Source organism: Leucopleurus acutus (genome assembly GCF_964270905.1).
Source record: "Leucopleurus acutus genome assembly, chromosome: 13".
Classification (NCBI taxonomy): Eukaryota; Metazoa; Chordata; class Mammalia; order Artiodactyla; family Delphinidae; genus Leucopleurus; species Leucopleurus acutus.
The window spans coordinates 63,724,582-63,741,125 of NC_139155.1; the positions used below are offsets into that span (position 1 = coordinate 63,724,582).

A 16,544-nucleotide genomic window follows, 5' to 3' on the forward strand; every position below is an offset into this window, starting at 1 on the left:
AGTTGGGCAGGAGGAAGGCCTGCTGGCAGGGGCCCTTCGTTCCACCCTGCCCTTAGGAAAGCACTCCTCTGGGGGCTTCTGGGGAGCGTAGGGAGAAACGAGGCTCTCTGACCCCTGGGGTGGGGGTGGTCGGGCCCAGCAGGGGCTCCCCATGTTCCTGTTGTAGGCCAAGGGGTCCATCTCTGGACAGGGCTCCCCTCAACACTCAGGAGATGATCCCCTGCAAGACGCCAGCCCAGGGTTCACCCACATGTCCTCAGAGAATGAGCATCGAAGGTCATCATGATGACCAGGGCTGGGCCCTGTGGCCCAAACCCACACCCATGGCAATGGAAGTGGTTCTGGAAGGCATGGGCACTCTGTAACCTACCTGGCCCTCCACTTCAGGAGTCTTGGTCGCTGACAGAAGTAGAGTAGACACTCTCCTTGGTGGGTGGGCAGCCTTGTTTGCGGATCACATTGGCTACCACATCATTCAATTACATGATGAATGTTATGTAGTGTGCTGGCCCTTGGTTTCTGTCTTCCCTGAGCCACACCCACAGTGTATACAAGGAAAGCACTCCCTGCTTGGGCCAGGGGTGGACCCTGTTGGTGGGTCTTCTGGTGACACGGTGGGGTGCCACTTGTAGGCCTGTACCCTGGCCTGCATCCTTCCTCTCAGGCAGCATTTTCTCCAAGCTTGGTCTGTGACCCAGCGTGGCAGGACTCCTAGTGAAATTGCAGCTGTCTGGCTTGACCCGGACTCACTCTTAGGGGGCCCAGCACCCGCCTTGCAGGGGCCCCAGGGCCAGTGGCTAGGCTGGCGGCAGTTGGAGAACCACTGCAGGGGTGTCGTAGGGCAGTCCTGCGGGCCCACCAGCCTCCTCCCCTTCGCTGTCATTGCCTCGTGCGCATCGCCCCATGGAGAAACGATGTCTCCCTGCCTTAGTACAGCCTCGACCCTAACGCGACCTCCGGACGCCCACCCTTAGGTCCTGCTGTCCCCCAGGCCATACAGCCTCCGCGCCTCTGGCCAGCCTGCGCTGTGCCCGCGCCCGTGGGCCCCCGCTTCCTACCTGGGAGTCACCCCGCCCTCGAGGGGACACAGGCGGGACAAATGCAGCCGTAGGACTGGAGTGGCGACACTGATTCCGGTGCGTGCTGACGAAATGAACCGATCTTTGAGATTATGAAAATAAAACTGCTGGAACGAACCTGCCCGAGCCGCGTGGTTCCGTCAGAAACGGCCACTGGACGTGAATGTGCAGCCAAGCGACTGCCGGCTCGAGGGGACGCCGAAGTCACCTCCGCCACGTGGCTAGCCGGGCCTGGTGACCCTGGGGGCATGCCCGGCCCACACCGGCCTCGGCTCCGCCCAGCCTCCAGGCCCCGCCCACACAGGCCTCCAGGCCCCGCCCTCCCTCGACTGTTATTGGCTGCCAACCCGGACGTCCTGTTCAGTGGCGCGTCTCAAGGAGATGGGCGAGGAGTTAGTGGTGAGATCTCGGGGCTTATTAGTCCCTCCGCCCATCAGTCACGCGGCGGTCCGCGGGCTCAGGAGGCGGGTTAGGCAGTCCCGGGACATGGCGGAAGGTGGAGGCTGGCAGGTAAGTGCGGTGGGACCAGGGGACCCGCGGGGCCAGGTCGGGAGGACGGAGACCGAGTCCGTCCGTGCGGGACGGGCTGGCGCTCACCGGGTCCCCAGCTCACTCCCCCGTCCCCGCAGCCGCCGCGCCCGTGCGAGGCCTACCGCGCCGAGTGGGAGCTCTGCAGCAGCGCCGGCCACTTCCTGCGCCACTATTACGTCCACGGCGAGCGGCCGGCCTGTGGGCAGTGGCGGCGCGACCTGGACAGCTGCCGCGAGTGGGAGGAGCGCCGCAGCGCCGAGGCCCAGGTGACCCGACCCGGCGTGCCGAGCCCTGGAAGACCAGGAACCAGCCCGGGGCCTCGAGACGCTGGGAGAAGGGGGCGGGCCTTAAAAAAGGGGTTCAGTTCCAGCCTCCACGTGTACTGGGGAGAGTGCTTTGATTTATATCCTTAAAAGGCCAGTCTGGCTGCCACGCTGAGAGAGGATATGGTGGAGGTGCTAGAGACCAGTAAGGAGGGGGTCGTGATCCATACATTCAGCAGACACCACTTGGAACGCTCTTGGGGATCCAGGAGTGATGAGAACACAGCCCCTGTCCTCCCGACTCCTACATCGTAGTCTAGGATACAGCAGTGGCCTGGAGCTGATGGGGGTGTGGGTGTGGGTGGGGGGCATGGAGCGAAGCTGTGAAGGCGCAGTGCTCACGGAGCGTGCCGGGGGAGGGAGCCAGCAGGACTGCCAAGTGTAAAAGAAAATGACAAGTCCGAGATCAGTGGAAAACAGGAGAGGTAGTTTGCAGCCTATATGGCAAGAGATTAATAACCTTTGTACATATATATATATATATATATCTTTTAAAAATAGCTGTCACATATCTGTAAGAAAAATGGGAATTATTTCAGAGTAGAAAAGTAGGCAAAGGGCACACAGAAGGAAAAGAAAAGAAAACCAAATAGCCTGATATATATTTAAAATGACAGTAACTGGTTACTGCCCAGCGGAATGTCCATAGGGGTTTGGAGAGTCAGGGCACCTGGGCAGTGTTTGTGGAATGTCAGGTTTTCTGATTATCTAAATGTCAAATGCATACCTTTTGATCCCACAGTTTTACTCCTGGAAGTTTATCCTAGGGAGGTAATTGGGTAACAACTGAAAATTCAAAATGTCCATTGTGTCACCATTTGTAATAGTGCAAAGACTGAAAGTGACCTAAAGTCCAGTAATAGACATTTGACCAGATAACGTCTTCCCCACCACGGAGAAGTACACAGCCATTAAGAAAAATAGATAGTAACCTATCCCCCTGTGGAAAGGTGCTCGCAGTATGTCACTTAATGAGAAAAGCAGGACGTGCACCAGCAAGAAGATTATTCCTTCTTTAGGGAAATGGGTGATAGCCCTGAAATGCGGGCCTCAGATGGGATTGGGGAAGCTGTGAACTTCACCCTGGGAGGGAGGTCTGCAGGGCTTTCATATTTACTTTGCATTTCTGATCGCTTTTTAACAAGAACAATACATTCCATTTGAGACAATAGAGCTTGAGCGAAAACAGATGGAAGAGGTGAAATTCTACGTGTAAAGTGGCCAGCATAGCACCTGGCACCCCCTCAGGCCTCGTCATGGTTGTGACCTGCTGCCCTGGGTTTACTGGCTGGGGTGGTGGCACCCACTGTCGTGTGTCTGTGTGTGTGTGTGTGTGTGTCTGTGTCTGTCCGTGTCTGTCTGCCTGTCTCTGGCCTCTTCCCTCCTCTGGCCACTCTTACAGGCTCATCTCTCCTCCTGGCTCAGCCCCCAGCCCCTCTTATCTGGTGAATCTGATTAGGTCAACCGAAGGCATCAAGCCCTGGGGCCCAGGAGAATTAAAAATATCCTCAAAATGGTCATCTGCACAGTAGGTTTTTCACAGTAGCTTGGAGAATGATCTAGATGTGTGTGTAGTAACCACCCCCACCCCACCCCACCCTGCACTCACCAGGGCTTGCTGGGCTGCGTTTGTCATGTGTGTGGGTGGGCACCGAGAGGAGGGAGGTACAGGGCACCTGTGAGGCCACAGGTGACCGGGTCTCCTTTGCAGCGGTCCCTACGTGAGAGCGAGCAAGCGAGAGTCCGGGCTGCACAGAAGCACGGCCTCGTGTGGGCCCCCAGGCAGAGCCCCCCTGCAGACTGGCACCTCCCTCTGCCCCAGGACAACGACCGGTGACAGGCCCAAATAGTCCAGAAGGTCCCTGGGAGCTTCCGCCTGGCGTGGGACACAGAGTCCCCATCTCCAGCCTCGCCTGCCCCACCACACTCAGAGCCAGTTCACTCAGCGTGCAGCTCCAGGAAGCCAGGCATCCCTGCGTGTCCCTGTGGGCGGCCAACGGGCAGGCCAAGGGACAGCAGCAAGGAGAGGCCATCCCAAGGGCTGGGCTCCTCAGCTGAACACTCGAGGGGCAGCCCGGATCCGTGTGGATGCGCAGGTGGCCCTGTATGGCCCTGGTCTGGTGATAGCCACGCAGTACTGGCCGCAGGTGCCCTCCCACCGCGGGCACTTCCTCTGCTCCTCTGTAGGCGCGGGCGGCGTCACCTCCTCGGCCCACGGCTCCAGGACACACAACCTTGTGTAAAGAGGGATCCTAGACTCTTGGCTGAAGACACCCAAGCCCAACACATGGAATTTTGGTCTTCTTCCCTCAGAATTTCCCCTGGTCGTTTTTTGAAAATGTGGAATATATCAAAAGACATTTCACAGGTTTGATTCCAAACAGAAGCTGAAAATTAAATCCACAGTTTAATTTTGAAAGAGTTAGATTTATAACCTGACGTTGTGCTGGCCAGTATTAGAATTTTGTATGCTTACACTCTTGTAGATGTTTTTAAAATATATGTATTTGAACCAACGGGAACACTAGTTCTTTAGAGGTCTCTTTATTATGGGTGAAACGATTTAGCATCTGTGCCGTGTAACAGGCCCCAGCATGTGGTGGGTGCTAAGGGTCAGGCCGGCATCTCAGTGCCTCCCTCACGATCTGGCCAGAGGTGGTGGTTCAACATCATTTTACTTATTCTTGGGGGCAAAATAATCCATCACTTCAGAAGGGCACACATTAAGAGAGTAAAATCTCCCATCATGTGTGTTTGCTCTTGTGTGCCCCAAGTGTTCTTTGTGACTGTGTACCTGTGAGTGGTGGGGTGCGCACAAAGGACTCCCGCAGCAGAGGTGAGTATAAAGAAGACCCAGGGTCCCCCCGTCGCAGGGGGGAGCCCTGGTGTGTCTGAGGCAACCAGCGTCCGTCCACCGTGGCTGCGTTCACGGGCATTTCTGGCTGAGGAGGAGGAGGAGGAGGAGGGAGGCTGCTACAGCTCCACCTGTGTCCTCCTTTCTCTGAAACCTAGGCAGGGAGGCCGTCAGCTGCTCCTGGTGGAGCCGCTATCCTACTGCTGCTGGGTTAGGGCCTTGGGTGCCTGTGGCCAGGTGCTGGCTCCATCAGGAGTCCCACAACTTCTTGGATGCTGAGCGAGCTCCACCGCAGATGATCGTCACCCTGGAAAATGTTCCTCTGTCCACCCATGTCCACCCCTCATGTCTGCACACCCTGGGACCACAGGCTTGAAACAGACAAGTGGCCTCAGTCCCGTTGAGTTCAGGAGACAGACATGAACATTCAAACATCAGCTGTGAAGAAAATGGACAGTGACAAGGCAGAGCATCATCTTTCAAACTTTGGGGATAGAGCCCACAATGATATGCAGTTTGCATTGTGACCTGGTGCATCCTGTTACATGGCGCGCTGTCACTGAGCTGGGCTTCGCGGAGCAGCACCTGCCCCCACCCTGTGAGATACTGCTGCTGGGCCTGGCTCCATGACATGACGCCGTGAAAGGACGTAATTATAGGGATGCGGACGATTATGGGGCAGCATCCTGTAGTGCAGGACTGCAGGGGTGGCTGTGCTGTGACACGTGGACACACAGATGAGCACAGCCACATCTGGGAGCCTGGACCTACTCTGGCTGCAGTCTATCTCGGTGCTGGCATGACTGGCCCTGTAAGATGTGACACTGAGGGGAGCAGGAGGAACCACACACAGCACCTCCCTGTTGATTTCCAGCCTCTTGTCAATCTATGATTACTTCCAAATAAAAGGTTAAAACAAAACAGCTGCCCATGACCCACTGACTTGATCATACAACCTCGTGGATGAAATCTATAAGTTGGGAGGTGGGGGAGGCTCAGGGTCCGAGGCTAGACCTGGAGGAGGAGGCTGGAGGCTTTAGGCAGAGAAAGGGCCACATGCTGATGAGGTGGGGACGGGGTGTGATTTTCCAGGGTTGGGTAGCCAGGGCCCTCTAGGAAAATGGATAATCTGAATTCTTACTCAGGTGGAGTGTTCCGCTGGTTTGTTTGCACTAAGGTGGTGAAGAACCAAAGCCTTTCTGAGGTGGTGATGCAAGGGGTACAAGTGGACCTCTGCCTACACTGCACCCTGTTAGGCTGCATTATGTACCCCCAGCTCCTCCGGGGAAGGTCTAACCCCCTGGCGCTCTGAGTGAGACTATTTGAAGATGGATCTTTAAAGAGGTGCTTAATGTGAAATGGGGTTGTGTGGGTGGGCCCTAATCCAATGACTAGTGTCCTTATAAGAAATCAGGACACAGACACACAGAGGGATGATCACGTGGGTGCGTGAGATGGCTGTCTACACGCCAAGGAGAGAGGCCTTGGGAGAAACCAGCCCAGCCGACACCTGGATCTTGGACATCCAGCCTCTGGAACTGAGAGAAATAAATGTGAGTTGTTTCAGCTCCTTGGTCTGTGGTGTTTTGTTCTGGTGCCAGAGCTCACTCATATACTCCCTGCTCCAGACTAACAGCAGCCTCTGCCCGGCCAGGCATCATACCCTCCTGGAGGACACATGGCCTCACGCAGTGGGGTCCCTGCCACTCGACACTCTTCTCAGCCTCCCCCATACCCCCCAGCTTGAAACCCAGAGCCAGCCCTGCCTCTCCTCCAGGTGCAGGCAACACACAGCACAGCTGCATGTCCTTCACCTCCGTTCCTGGGGTCACTTTGTGCCTCTTGCTGGTGGCGTCTGCCCCACACAGTTGGAATCCTCCTTTTCACTGGAGGGCAGTGGTCAATGTTTTGGCCTTCCTCTCCCCAGTACCAGGCCAAGAAGGGCAGCCTCCCCAACCCCCGTGCATGCTCAGGTGAATTAACTGTGACTCTGACCTAAGACAGACACTTGGTTAAATGCATTTATTCATAGCAGGCCTGAGCCTGGGGGTGCAGGCTCCCAACGGCAGCGTCCTGAGGGCAGCTGCCTGCAGCTCTATCTCTTGAACTCCATCTGTGTGTACACCTTGGTGATATCGTGGTACCTGCCTTCCGGGGGTTGGTAGTTGGCGATTGGCGGTGTGTAGTCTGGCCCTTGTCTCTCAAAGGGAAACAGACTGGGGTCCCGCTTGGTGGCCTCGGCATGGAGTTCTGGGGCCGTGAGCTTCAGCTCCTGCAGAGCTTCCCGCTGGGCCTCGAGCAGGGACGCAATGGCGCCCCTCTCCATCTCATGCTCACACTGCTTGTACAGCGCCCATTTCTTCAGAAGCAGGGCTCTCCGCTCGTTCTCTTCAAAGGGGAGTTCCACTGGCGGCCGCTGCCTGGGAACACAGAGCCAAGGGCATGAACCTGGGGGCGCCAACCGACTGCACGGGACCCGAGTGTCCCCACTGCCAGACGCAGATGGAACTTAGGGACAAATTAAGGGACAGAATGTTGGATGTGGCAGCAGCGGCAACTGACACCTGGAACCACTGCCATTTTCTTTACGTGAAGAAAAGAAACAACAGTGCTCTCAGCAGATTGTGGCAGCACGTCCTCTGTGCCAAGCAGAGCCTGCTGGTGGGGAAACGTGGCTTTGGAGAAAAGTCAAATGGTGTTATGAAAACGGACACCAATATCCCAGGGAGTCAAATCCTGTATCAGCCTTGGAGACCCAAAAAAGCACCTGCCTTGTCCCACTTACATGGTGAGGTACTACTTTATAAATGGTACGCACTTCTGACAAGAAGGCAACAATCCCACCAACCCCACACACGACACATTCCAGCTCTGAGCATTTGCATCCTAGAGCAGGAGGCTAAGGGTTTCCTACCAGCAGGAAGGGGTAAGAGCTGCAGGCCCAGGGCCCCAGTCGTCAGTCACAGCTAAACTCCTGCAAGAGCAACACTCCAAACTTGCTCCAGCATCTGCCCTGAGCTTCCTTCCCAGAATCAGCCATTCAGGAGCAGCGCCCAGGAATGCTTTCTCCACCTCCCATGAGACAATCCAGGAGAAGAGGACTCAGAACAGGGCCAAGCCAGCCCAAGCCTATGACCCCTTCCCATTACAGGTGTGAAGTGCAGACAGAACTTCCTGAAAGTCACAGAACTCCTTTGCTCTGAAGACCTCAACCCTAGAGGGCCCGTACCTCGCTTTATTTAAGAACTTGACGGGCGTGATAAAATCCTCAATGGGAACGAGCTCCTGGCTCGCCTTTTCCAGTCGCCGGATCCTCTTTTTCAAGCGCTCCTTTGCTGCCTGGTCTTTTTTAGGGTCCACCTTCTTCTTCTTTTGCAGAGGTTCTGCTCTAAAGGATAAAGCAAACACTAAACATTTTCCTCTTTGGCCTCGTGAACGTGTAGAGACATGGCACTAGGGAAAGTGTCTGCAAACTTGTACCGAGCTCTCCCGCAGGAAAGGACCGTGTGGGCCTGGCCTCCCATGCTGAGTGTGGCAGGGAGACGGCCTCCACGGGGGGTCCTTATGAGAACTATGTGGGCACGGTCAACCCAGGAAGGCGTGGAAAACCTCCGTGGGATGTCAGGGTATAAATTAAAGGGAAGTGCTCATCTTTAGTGAGGGGTTTCAGGTGGGCCTTGGGATAGCACTGAAAAGTGAAAATACCAAACTGATGAATTAGAAGCTCGTTACTCACATTATTTATTTATTAATTGAAGTACAGTTGATTTACAATGTGTTAATTTCTGCTGTACAGCATAGTGACTCATTTATACATATATACATTTTTTTATATTCTTTTCCATTATGCTTTATCTCAGGATATAGAATATAGTTCCCTGTGCTACACTATAGGACCTTCTTGTTATCCGTTAGAAGCTCGTTACTCACATTTTAAATGGATTTGTGATTTATAAAAATGATTTGACTAAGAGAGTATAATAAAAATAACTGGCAAGTTCCTGTTTATACTTTCTGAGATTTCTTAACAAATTTCCCTATTCTCGAGCACGGACAAAAGTCTGATTTACCCTCAGGAACACATCTCCTATGCTGATAAGTTACTATTCAGAACAACCGAATCTCTAGCATCAAGACTGAGTTTTATGAGTTAAGTCCCTAGAAAGTATTCAGGGTCCCAGGTGGAAAAAAGAATCCTCTCACCTCCCCCCACCTTTCTGGAGAGTAAGAAACGGAAGAGCTGTCTGTGCTCTCTAAAATTTTACACAAGAATCCCTTGACAGCTAAATAACTTCTTTAAACCACTTTTGCATTTAACTTTTGATCTCTGATTACAGATTTAACAGTATTTCATATGAAAAGACATAAGGGCATCCATCTAAATTTAACTGAGAAACTTCGCAGACTGAACATCGAGTATCCTTGCTCGCTGGGTTCCCGTGCGCGAGCCCCCAGGCCGGGCCCGCGGCCGGGTTACCTCATGGGCACGAGTCCCCAGAACGACAGCAACGAGGCCCGCTGGTGCGCGTCCCTCGTCTGCGTCGGCCGCGCTCCCAGGAGCCTGGAAGAGACCGAGTGTTTACAACGCCCGCTTCCCCGTTAAGGTCACTCACGAGCCCCGTAACTACGGGGTGAGACCGCCAAGGCCAGCAGGGAAGCTCTCAATCCGCGTCCCCGCGCATCCGCGCCCCGGCCTCTCCGCGCTCACCGGCTCGGCGGGCGCAGAGCCGCTCTCAGCGCCGCGGCCGCCATGCCTCCCCGTCGCCGACGGCCGCTTCCGGGCGCGCGCCCCTAGGCGGTCCGGCCCGCGGTGCGCCGCTCTCGGGTCCGACAGCCGCGCAGCCCCGCGCTCCCGCGTTCCGGCCGCCGCTACTAGCTCTGCCTTCAACGTGGCCCCGCCCCGCGCCCGGCGCCTAGCACCTCGCGCCGATCAGGGGCTTCCTTCCCGCGGGCGCCGCTCCCTTGCCTCTCCCTAGCCGCTCGGCCTGCGCCCCGCGAGGGCCGAGACCAGCAGTGAGGCCAGCGGGGCCGAGGGGGCTAAGAGTCCGCGCACGAGAGGCGGCCTGGGCGTCCAGTAAACGCTCCGGCTCGTTCGCCGACGTCGGAGCCGGGCCGCGGTGGCTGCACCGGCGCGGCACGTGGCCTGCGCTCGCGGGCGACAAATGAACACGCGCTGGGGGCGGCGGAAGCCTGTTAATTAGTCGGCTCCGCACCGGCGGGCAGAGCGGCCAGGCCGTCTGCGCCGCCCGGCCCTGCCCGGCCGGGGCGCACCCCAGGTCCCGCTCGCCCGTCCGCGCGCTCCCTGCCGGCCGGCCCCTCGCTCGCGGCCGTGCGGGGCGGACCCGAAAAGGAGCCGCCTTCCCGCCCGGCCGGCTGAGGAGCTGGGCGGCCCGTGAGCGCGGGGAGCGGTTTCCCGCCGGGGCTGTTTGGCAGGTGCGCGCCGTGACTTCCGGCGTTGCCCGGGAGCCGCCGGAGGAGGAGCGGCGCGGGGGATGCGGCTGTGGCGGCGGCGGCGGCGGCCGAGCGCGGGGGTCGGCGGCGGCGGCGGCGGCGGCGGCGGCGGGGGTCGCGGGCCGACGATGGCGCGGCGGCGCTGAGGGCGGGGGGCGGGCGGCGGCTGGAGGGCGGGCGGCGCGGGCGGCGGCGGCTCCATGGCCCGGGCGCGCTGAGGGACGCGGCTCTCGCCTCAGCCCGGCGGCGGCGGCGGCGGCGGCCGAACAATGAAGCTCCTGAAGCCGACCTGGGTCAACCACAATGGTGAGTGCGCGCGGGGGTCGCGGGAGACCGAGCCCGGAGACGGGCCGTGGTGTGGAGCCAGGTGGGAGCCGCGCGCAGGCCTGCCCGCCTCGCTCCGACGCCGAGTGCCCGGTGCCCGCGCCGCGGGGCCGGCGGTCGCGGACTTTGTCCTCGCGCGAGGAGACCGGGAGCCGGGCACGTGCTCGGCCACGTCCGCCCTCGCCCCGGCCCTTGCTCCAAGCCCTCGGCCACCCGCCCGTGGTCCGGGCAGGGTTAGGGGAGCGGCCCTGGGCGCCGGCCGGGATGTGCCAGGACGGTCCAGTGTGTGAAACTGGAGCGGAGTGGCCTTTCAGTAGCGGGGTGTAGACCTGGAATGGGCACGTCCTTCCATGCCAGAGGGGCTGGATCTGGTGACAGTGCTTTAGGTGGGGGACCGTGATTCTGGGCTGAGATCCCCCAGCCCGAGGAATTACGTTCACACTGAGCTGGAGTATGAGGGCGACTCGGATGGGGCCCACGGGGCACAGGTGTGTGCTCGGAGAGGGCCTGCCTTAGCTCTGGGGCAGCGGCCCTAAAGCACACCCAGGGAGCGGACTCATCCAGTCCTCTGGTAGGGAAGAGACTCTGGTACAGAGAAGCGCGGTAACCAGCAGTTTTGCTGTTGTTCTACCTGGCTCGCACACTTGCTGCAGGAGTTGGCCTTCGCCCCCTAGGAAGGTGAGGGGAGCGAGCCCCCATCTCCTGCCGGTAGCAGTGAGCTCAGGGAGCAATACTCCAGCTGAGGGCCCGCAACCTGGATGGCCCGACTGCTGGTAGGCAAAGAGTCACCCTGATTCTGTCTTGTTCCTCATTTCTACTTTGCTGTGCGACTAGAGGGAGCTAGTTTTCTTTTAGAACAAGTTGGGTAGATGCTTTTGCCTTTCTTAAGTGTGTTGCTTTTTAGTTTTGAACTTGATCTCGGGATGCTTGCTTTCTATTGCTGCAGCCTTTCCATTTTCTAGCACGACATCCTTCTCGTTTTTCAGAGCCCGGGTGAGGTCCCCTTTTCCTTTTGTTACCATTCCTCTTGAGTTACTCCACTAGACGTGCTCTGTCCCTGTGAGTGTACATTCCTTGTGCCCCTAGGGTGCAGACTGCCTTGCTCCCCTCTGCATTCCCTGCCACACTCAGCAGTGCCTTTCACATAGAGGGTCTGCGATAAACGTTGGCTGAGCAGGTAAGAGAGCTGAGGTTGCCATAACTTATTAAGACAGCTGGGTTGGCAGTATGTGAAAGCAAAAGCAGTGAACTCTGGTTTCATTTCTCCTGTGTTGGTCTCCAAGCGCATTTCCTGACGTGTAGTGTGAGATCTTTCCCTGGAGAACTGGGCAGATGTTCAGTAATTATAAATTATGGTGCTTGTGAATCAGGAAGGGAAAAGTTTTTACGATGAGCTAGTTTGCTGTGCAAGTGAAGTCTGAAGGAATTTTCATTTTGACACTGCCTAGATGAGGTTGTGTGTGTTGTGTACCCTTCTCCAGCCTTCCTTCTACCATGTAATTTATAACTTCGTGATAAGCTCCTTTGTAGGACACAAGTTTTATGTTGTGTAGGCACAAGTAAGTCAGGATGCTTAAGCTATTGTTTAGGCACAAACGAGGGAGAGTCTGCAGCCAGGCCGCAGCCAGTAGTCCCCGCCTGGCAGGGTGGGCTGAGCTGTGGGTCTGGGGCCTCTTGTTGCCGCAGCCTCTCCACTGTCCTCGAGTAGAACCTGATAGTATCTGCCCTGCCTTCTTTGTAGCGTGATTGTGGTATTTGCTTGGGAAGGAAGACAAAGTGCTCCCCGAGATAATAGAAGAAATTGAGACTCTTTTAAACCTGTTCTTTGTCAGGTTTCCTTTCTTTTAAAATCTCCTGGAATCACCCGTCTCATTGAGTGTTCAGGACTGTCGGGTAAATTACTTCTCTCCTGAAGGACATACAGATGGTCTGGATCAGTACTGAGCTGTCCTTTAAAGACTGGTGAATAGGGGGAGCTGCTGGGGGCGAGCGCTGCTTAGCCAGGAGCCCAAGTGGTGGGTGGTGGCCAGTAAAGTCGAACATGCTTTGGATTAAGGGACCCAAAAGACAGTGGTGGTTTGGAGAGAGCATCACTGCACTTTCTGGCTTCCTGACTCTGCATTCAGTCTCCTGACTGATTATGCAGCGCGAACATACTTTTTCTGGGGTCTGAAAGCCTGAAGAAGGAGGGAGCAGAGAGCCCTGCGTTTTCCCTGAGGTGGCAGGATTCATCAAATAGTGTAAGCGGGCAAATTGAAAGCAGAGAGAGAAGTGTTTGTTGGGTGCAGGTGTGTTCTCAGTCTTCGTTTTTCTGGCTGATGATCGTAGTGAGACCTTTCCTCTAAGGGAGGGTTTCTCAGTCTCAGCACTATTGACATTTTGGGCCACATAACTGTTGTGGAGACCAATCTGTGTTGTAGGATGTTAGCAGCATCCCTGGCCTCTGCCCTCCAGATGCCAGTAGCATCTTCACTCACACACACACACACACAGAGTTGTGACAACAGAAACTGTCTCCAGACATTGCTAGTGTCCTCTGTTGGCCAGGTCACCCCCAGTTGAGAATCACTGTTCTAAGGTGATGGGTTAAATATTGAAGTCATGTCATGGTAATGAGCTTTGAGCATGGAATCAGACTGGATTCAAGATGTCATCATTTATTAGCTGTAGATTGTTGGGCTTGTGACTCCACTTTCTGGGCCTTGGTAAAGTTGAACCTATGTGCCAGGCATTGTTCACACACACACATACATACACACACACACACACACACACACGTGTTTTACTCTGTGTTCTTGGATATGGCATTCCTTATGTATTTTATTTTAGGCTTGGCCAAAATAAGGTTTATTTCTAAGTTAGGTTACGACCATATATTTGTTAGAAACTGAAAGCAATTGGGTTTTTGGTTGTAGGAAAATGCAGTTTGTATGTTGAGAATCATTGAGATTCATGGTTCTTCCCATCGCAGGGCCTTTGTCCCTGAGAGTTTTTCTGGAATTCTTGTGGTGTTCATGCACAGCTCTTTAGTGAAGCCCATTCTAACCAGAAGGGCCAGGACTGAAAGGACACTCATTCTCCTTTGAGTTCATTCTCCTGGCAGTGTTGTAAAAAGGTGTATGGCAAATTTTCAATAATGGGATAATTTGTCAGTTAACTGCATTGCTTTATGGCATGTGTTTTTTCTCCTGTCCTATAATTGGATTCTTTTCCCTACCTCTTCTCATTCCACAAAGGATTTAAGACATTCTTCTGAGGCATGTCCTGCACCTGAGTGATAATGAATGTCAGTTTGAAGGGGAAACTCGAGGAAGGATGACCCAGTAATGAAGCTGGCCTGGGTGTGGAAAGGCTCTGCACAGCTGCTCTGAGAGCAGGCCAGGAGGGATCCCGGTAGTGACGTTTTGTGACTGCCTTGGTCATTCAGGTAATCTGTGCAGTTGGCCCAGATCAGGGCTTCTCAAACAGGCCAGAGTCTGGAGACATTTTTGGTTTTCGCAGCTGGAGGGGGTGGAGTGTGGGTGGAGGACAGGATGCCGCTGAACTAGAATGCTCTGCAGCCTCATGGATGCTCCTCTGCAACAGTCTCCTGGCCCAACGTCCATAGTGCCGAGGCTGGGAAACTGCTCTAGGTGAGAGTACCTTTGTATCGTTATTTGGCCTTTTCATCCATCCAACTAGATTGTAAGCTTCTTGAGGACAAGGAATTTGCCTATTATTTTGGAGTCAGATAGTCCTGTTCTTGAGTCTCTGTGCTCTGCTGCTCGCCAAAGTGTGTTACAGAAGGTTCTTTACGTCTCTTATCCTGGTCTGTTAAGTGAAGCGGGTAACAGCTGCTTTGGCTGCTGCCTGCTCACCTGCGAAGGCTCAGGAAATGCACACTCTCTTCACAGTGTCACACTGACTTAACACCTGAAGACAGTAGAGTGATTTTTAAAAATAACCAGAATATATTTGAAGAGGATTCAGAAGAAAACTGGGTGGGATTTTGCCTTAGATAATACACTTGTGGGATTTACACTGATTTATACACTGAACGTTGAACCCTTCTGGAGAGAAGTTCTGTGGGGATCAGAGGTAAAAAGATGCTCCCTGTGCACGGAAAATTGTGCCAGGTGGGAGAGGGGAACAGACCACATTCTAGAATGCAGGGCAGAGGGTAGCCTGGGGAGGAGGGTGTGGTCTGTGGGTGCCCTTGGGCTGGGTCTGGAACACAGGAGGACTGTGAGGCAGAGGAGGTGCCACTGCTGTGGGAGCATCAGGAGTGGAGGCCCAGGGAGGGCTGGCGTGTGGAGCATGTTAGCACAGAGACTGCGCGGGTGATGGCAGGTGGGGCTGCAGGGCAGAGCCATGAGCACCTGCCTAGAAGCTTGGACTCCTTCTGGGGGTTGCGATAGGGGAGCATGGGGCGTTTCTGAGGAGGCTGGATGTGGTTGGAAGGCCCCAGAGGAGCTGGTAGACATTCCCTGGGCCTAGGTGAGAGGCCCTGATGGAGGCAGGGAGGTCAGTGGTAGAGGTGCACACGGGGTAGAGGCAGGTAGCTTTGTAGATTGGAGACGCTCAGAGTTGATTTCTTCAGTATGCTGAGAACAGAGTAGAGTTGAGGGCTAGGAAATGAGGTTTTCTTAAATATTTCTTTTAATTTAAGGAGTGGTTAAAAAGATGTTTTCACCTTATGAGTTGAATTGAAGTTACACAGCTGGGAGGGACCTCTGGGCAGTGCCTGGCCTTGGCCATTGAGGGGACCTGCTGCCTGCCTTGACCCCTCCTTTTCCCCAGAGGTACGAGGCTACCCTGTTCATCCAGGGTGTTTGCCTGTGGACTGCAGAGGTGTCTGGCTCATGAAACATGGGTCTGGAATGAGCCCAGGGGACCATACATTGACGCAAGCACATTTTATCCTGCCGAGACGAGCAGCAACACCTGGAGGCGGGAGCAGGCCATCGGTTCGTCCACGTCATTAAAGAGCAGGGAGGGCATGTCGTGGACACTGGACGCCCACCCACTTCTTCCTTTCCATCAGAACCCCAGGGTTTTCCTCTTGTCTGCCCTCTTCTTCAGGGTCTTGATAGCCCTGAGCTGGAGTGTGGGTGAGTGCCCAGGCCTCGTTGGGGAACAGCCATGTGATGCCATTCTAGGCAGTAGGACTGGGAGGGGATGTCTGCTCGGGGTTTCTGGGGAATAATCAGGTAAGAAGAGATGCTTGAGAGGCCCATCTCTCTTCTCCTGGACTTCACTGCGTCTGTGTGTGGCAGCCAGCCTGTGACCCTGAGGACAGGGCTCGCACCGAGGATGACAGGAGGAGAAGGTGGAAGGAGTGGCTGCTTATGCCGCTATGAATGAACCTTGAAGCCAACCCTTCTCAGGACTTGTCACGTGACTTAGTAGGTTACCCTTGAAATTCTCTCTGACTTGCTGCAGAAAGAAAACATTCCTGACAGTACAGTTGGCAGATGGAAACTGAGACAGTAAGTTTCTGTAAGGAGAAAAGGAGATGCAGGAGGGGAGCTTAGTGAGGTGACAGAGGGCAGGCCTCATAAACGAGAGTGGTAGGTGGGTGAGTGCGGGAGAAAGCCCTGGGGTAGGGGTAGGGTGAGAGGAGTTTAAATAAGGTTCTTTGGGGAAGCCTGAATGAGAAGGTAACATGTGAGCAGAGACCTTGTTGCAGGAAGCAGGCGGTGAGCTGGATGTGTGTGTGCCCAAGACATACCTGGGGTGCTCTTGGACTCCCCACCTGCGGGGCGTGAGGGAAGCAGGGCTGGACAGGTAGGAGCTGGTCGGTAATGCAGGTACCGCAGAAGCTGCAACTGGCCCTGCTGGGGGGCTGGGTGAGCCCTTCAGAGTTGTCCCGAATTGGGATGAGGGGCTCAGGCCTTTATACTCCCACATCCACAGTCATCGGGTGCAGGCTGTCCCTGCCAGGAGACCTGATCTTGGTCAAAGCAATTCTTCCGCTGAGGAGCTGTCACAGGCTGTAAACAC

At 55.3% G+C, this 16,544-nt stretch overlaps 3 protein-coding genes across 4 annotated transcripts in view; 2 read left to right on the forward strand and 1 right to left on the reverse strand.

Annotated features, from left to right (window-relative positions):
- Positions 1-1,470: 1,470 nt before the first annotated feature.
- On the forward strand, positions 1,471-4,616 carry LOC309970476 (synaptic plasticity regulator PANTS). The gene is made up of 3 exons (XM_082852897.1): positions 1,471-1,589; positions 1,709-1,876; positions 3,645-4,616. Exons 1-3 carry the CDS (start codon positions 1,566-1,568, stop codon positions 3,768-3,770), a joined length of 318 nt encoding a protein of 105 aa, XP_082709023.1. The 5' UTR covers positions 1,471-1,565; the 3' UTR covers positions 3,771-4,616.
- A 2,184-nt stretch (positions 4,617-6,800) lies between these two features.
- On the reverse strand, positions 6,801-9,558 carry MRPL40 (mitochondrial ribosomal protein L40). Its single transcript, XM_082852499.1, has 4 exons — positions 9,496-9,558; positions 9,265-9,348; positions 8,017-8,175; positions 6,801-7,207 (listed from the first exon to the last, which is right to left on the reverse strand). Exons 1-4 carry the CDS (start codon positions 9,537-9,539, stop codon positions 6,883-6,885), a joined length of 612 nt encoding a protein of 203 aa, XP_082708625.1. The 5' UTR covers positions 9,540-9,558; the 3' UTR covers positions 6,801-6,882.
- A 927-nt stretch (positions 9,559-10,485) lies between these two features.
- Positions 10,486-16,544, forward strand: part of HIRA (histone cell cycle regulator) — a 74,333-nt gene continuing 68,274 nt past the window's right edge. For both annotated transcript variants that reach the window (XM_082852500.1, XM_082852501.1), the window contains exon 1: positions 10,486-10,544. In XM_082852500.1, coding sequence (XP_082708626.1) covers positions 10,508-10,544 — 37 coding nt within the window. In that variant the 5' untranslated portion in view covers positions 10,486-10,507. The remainder of the gene's footprint in view (positions 10,545-16,544) is intronic.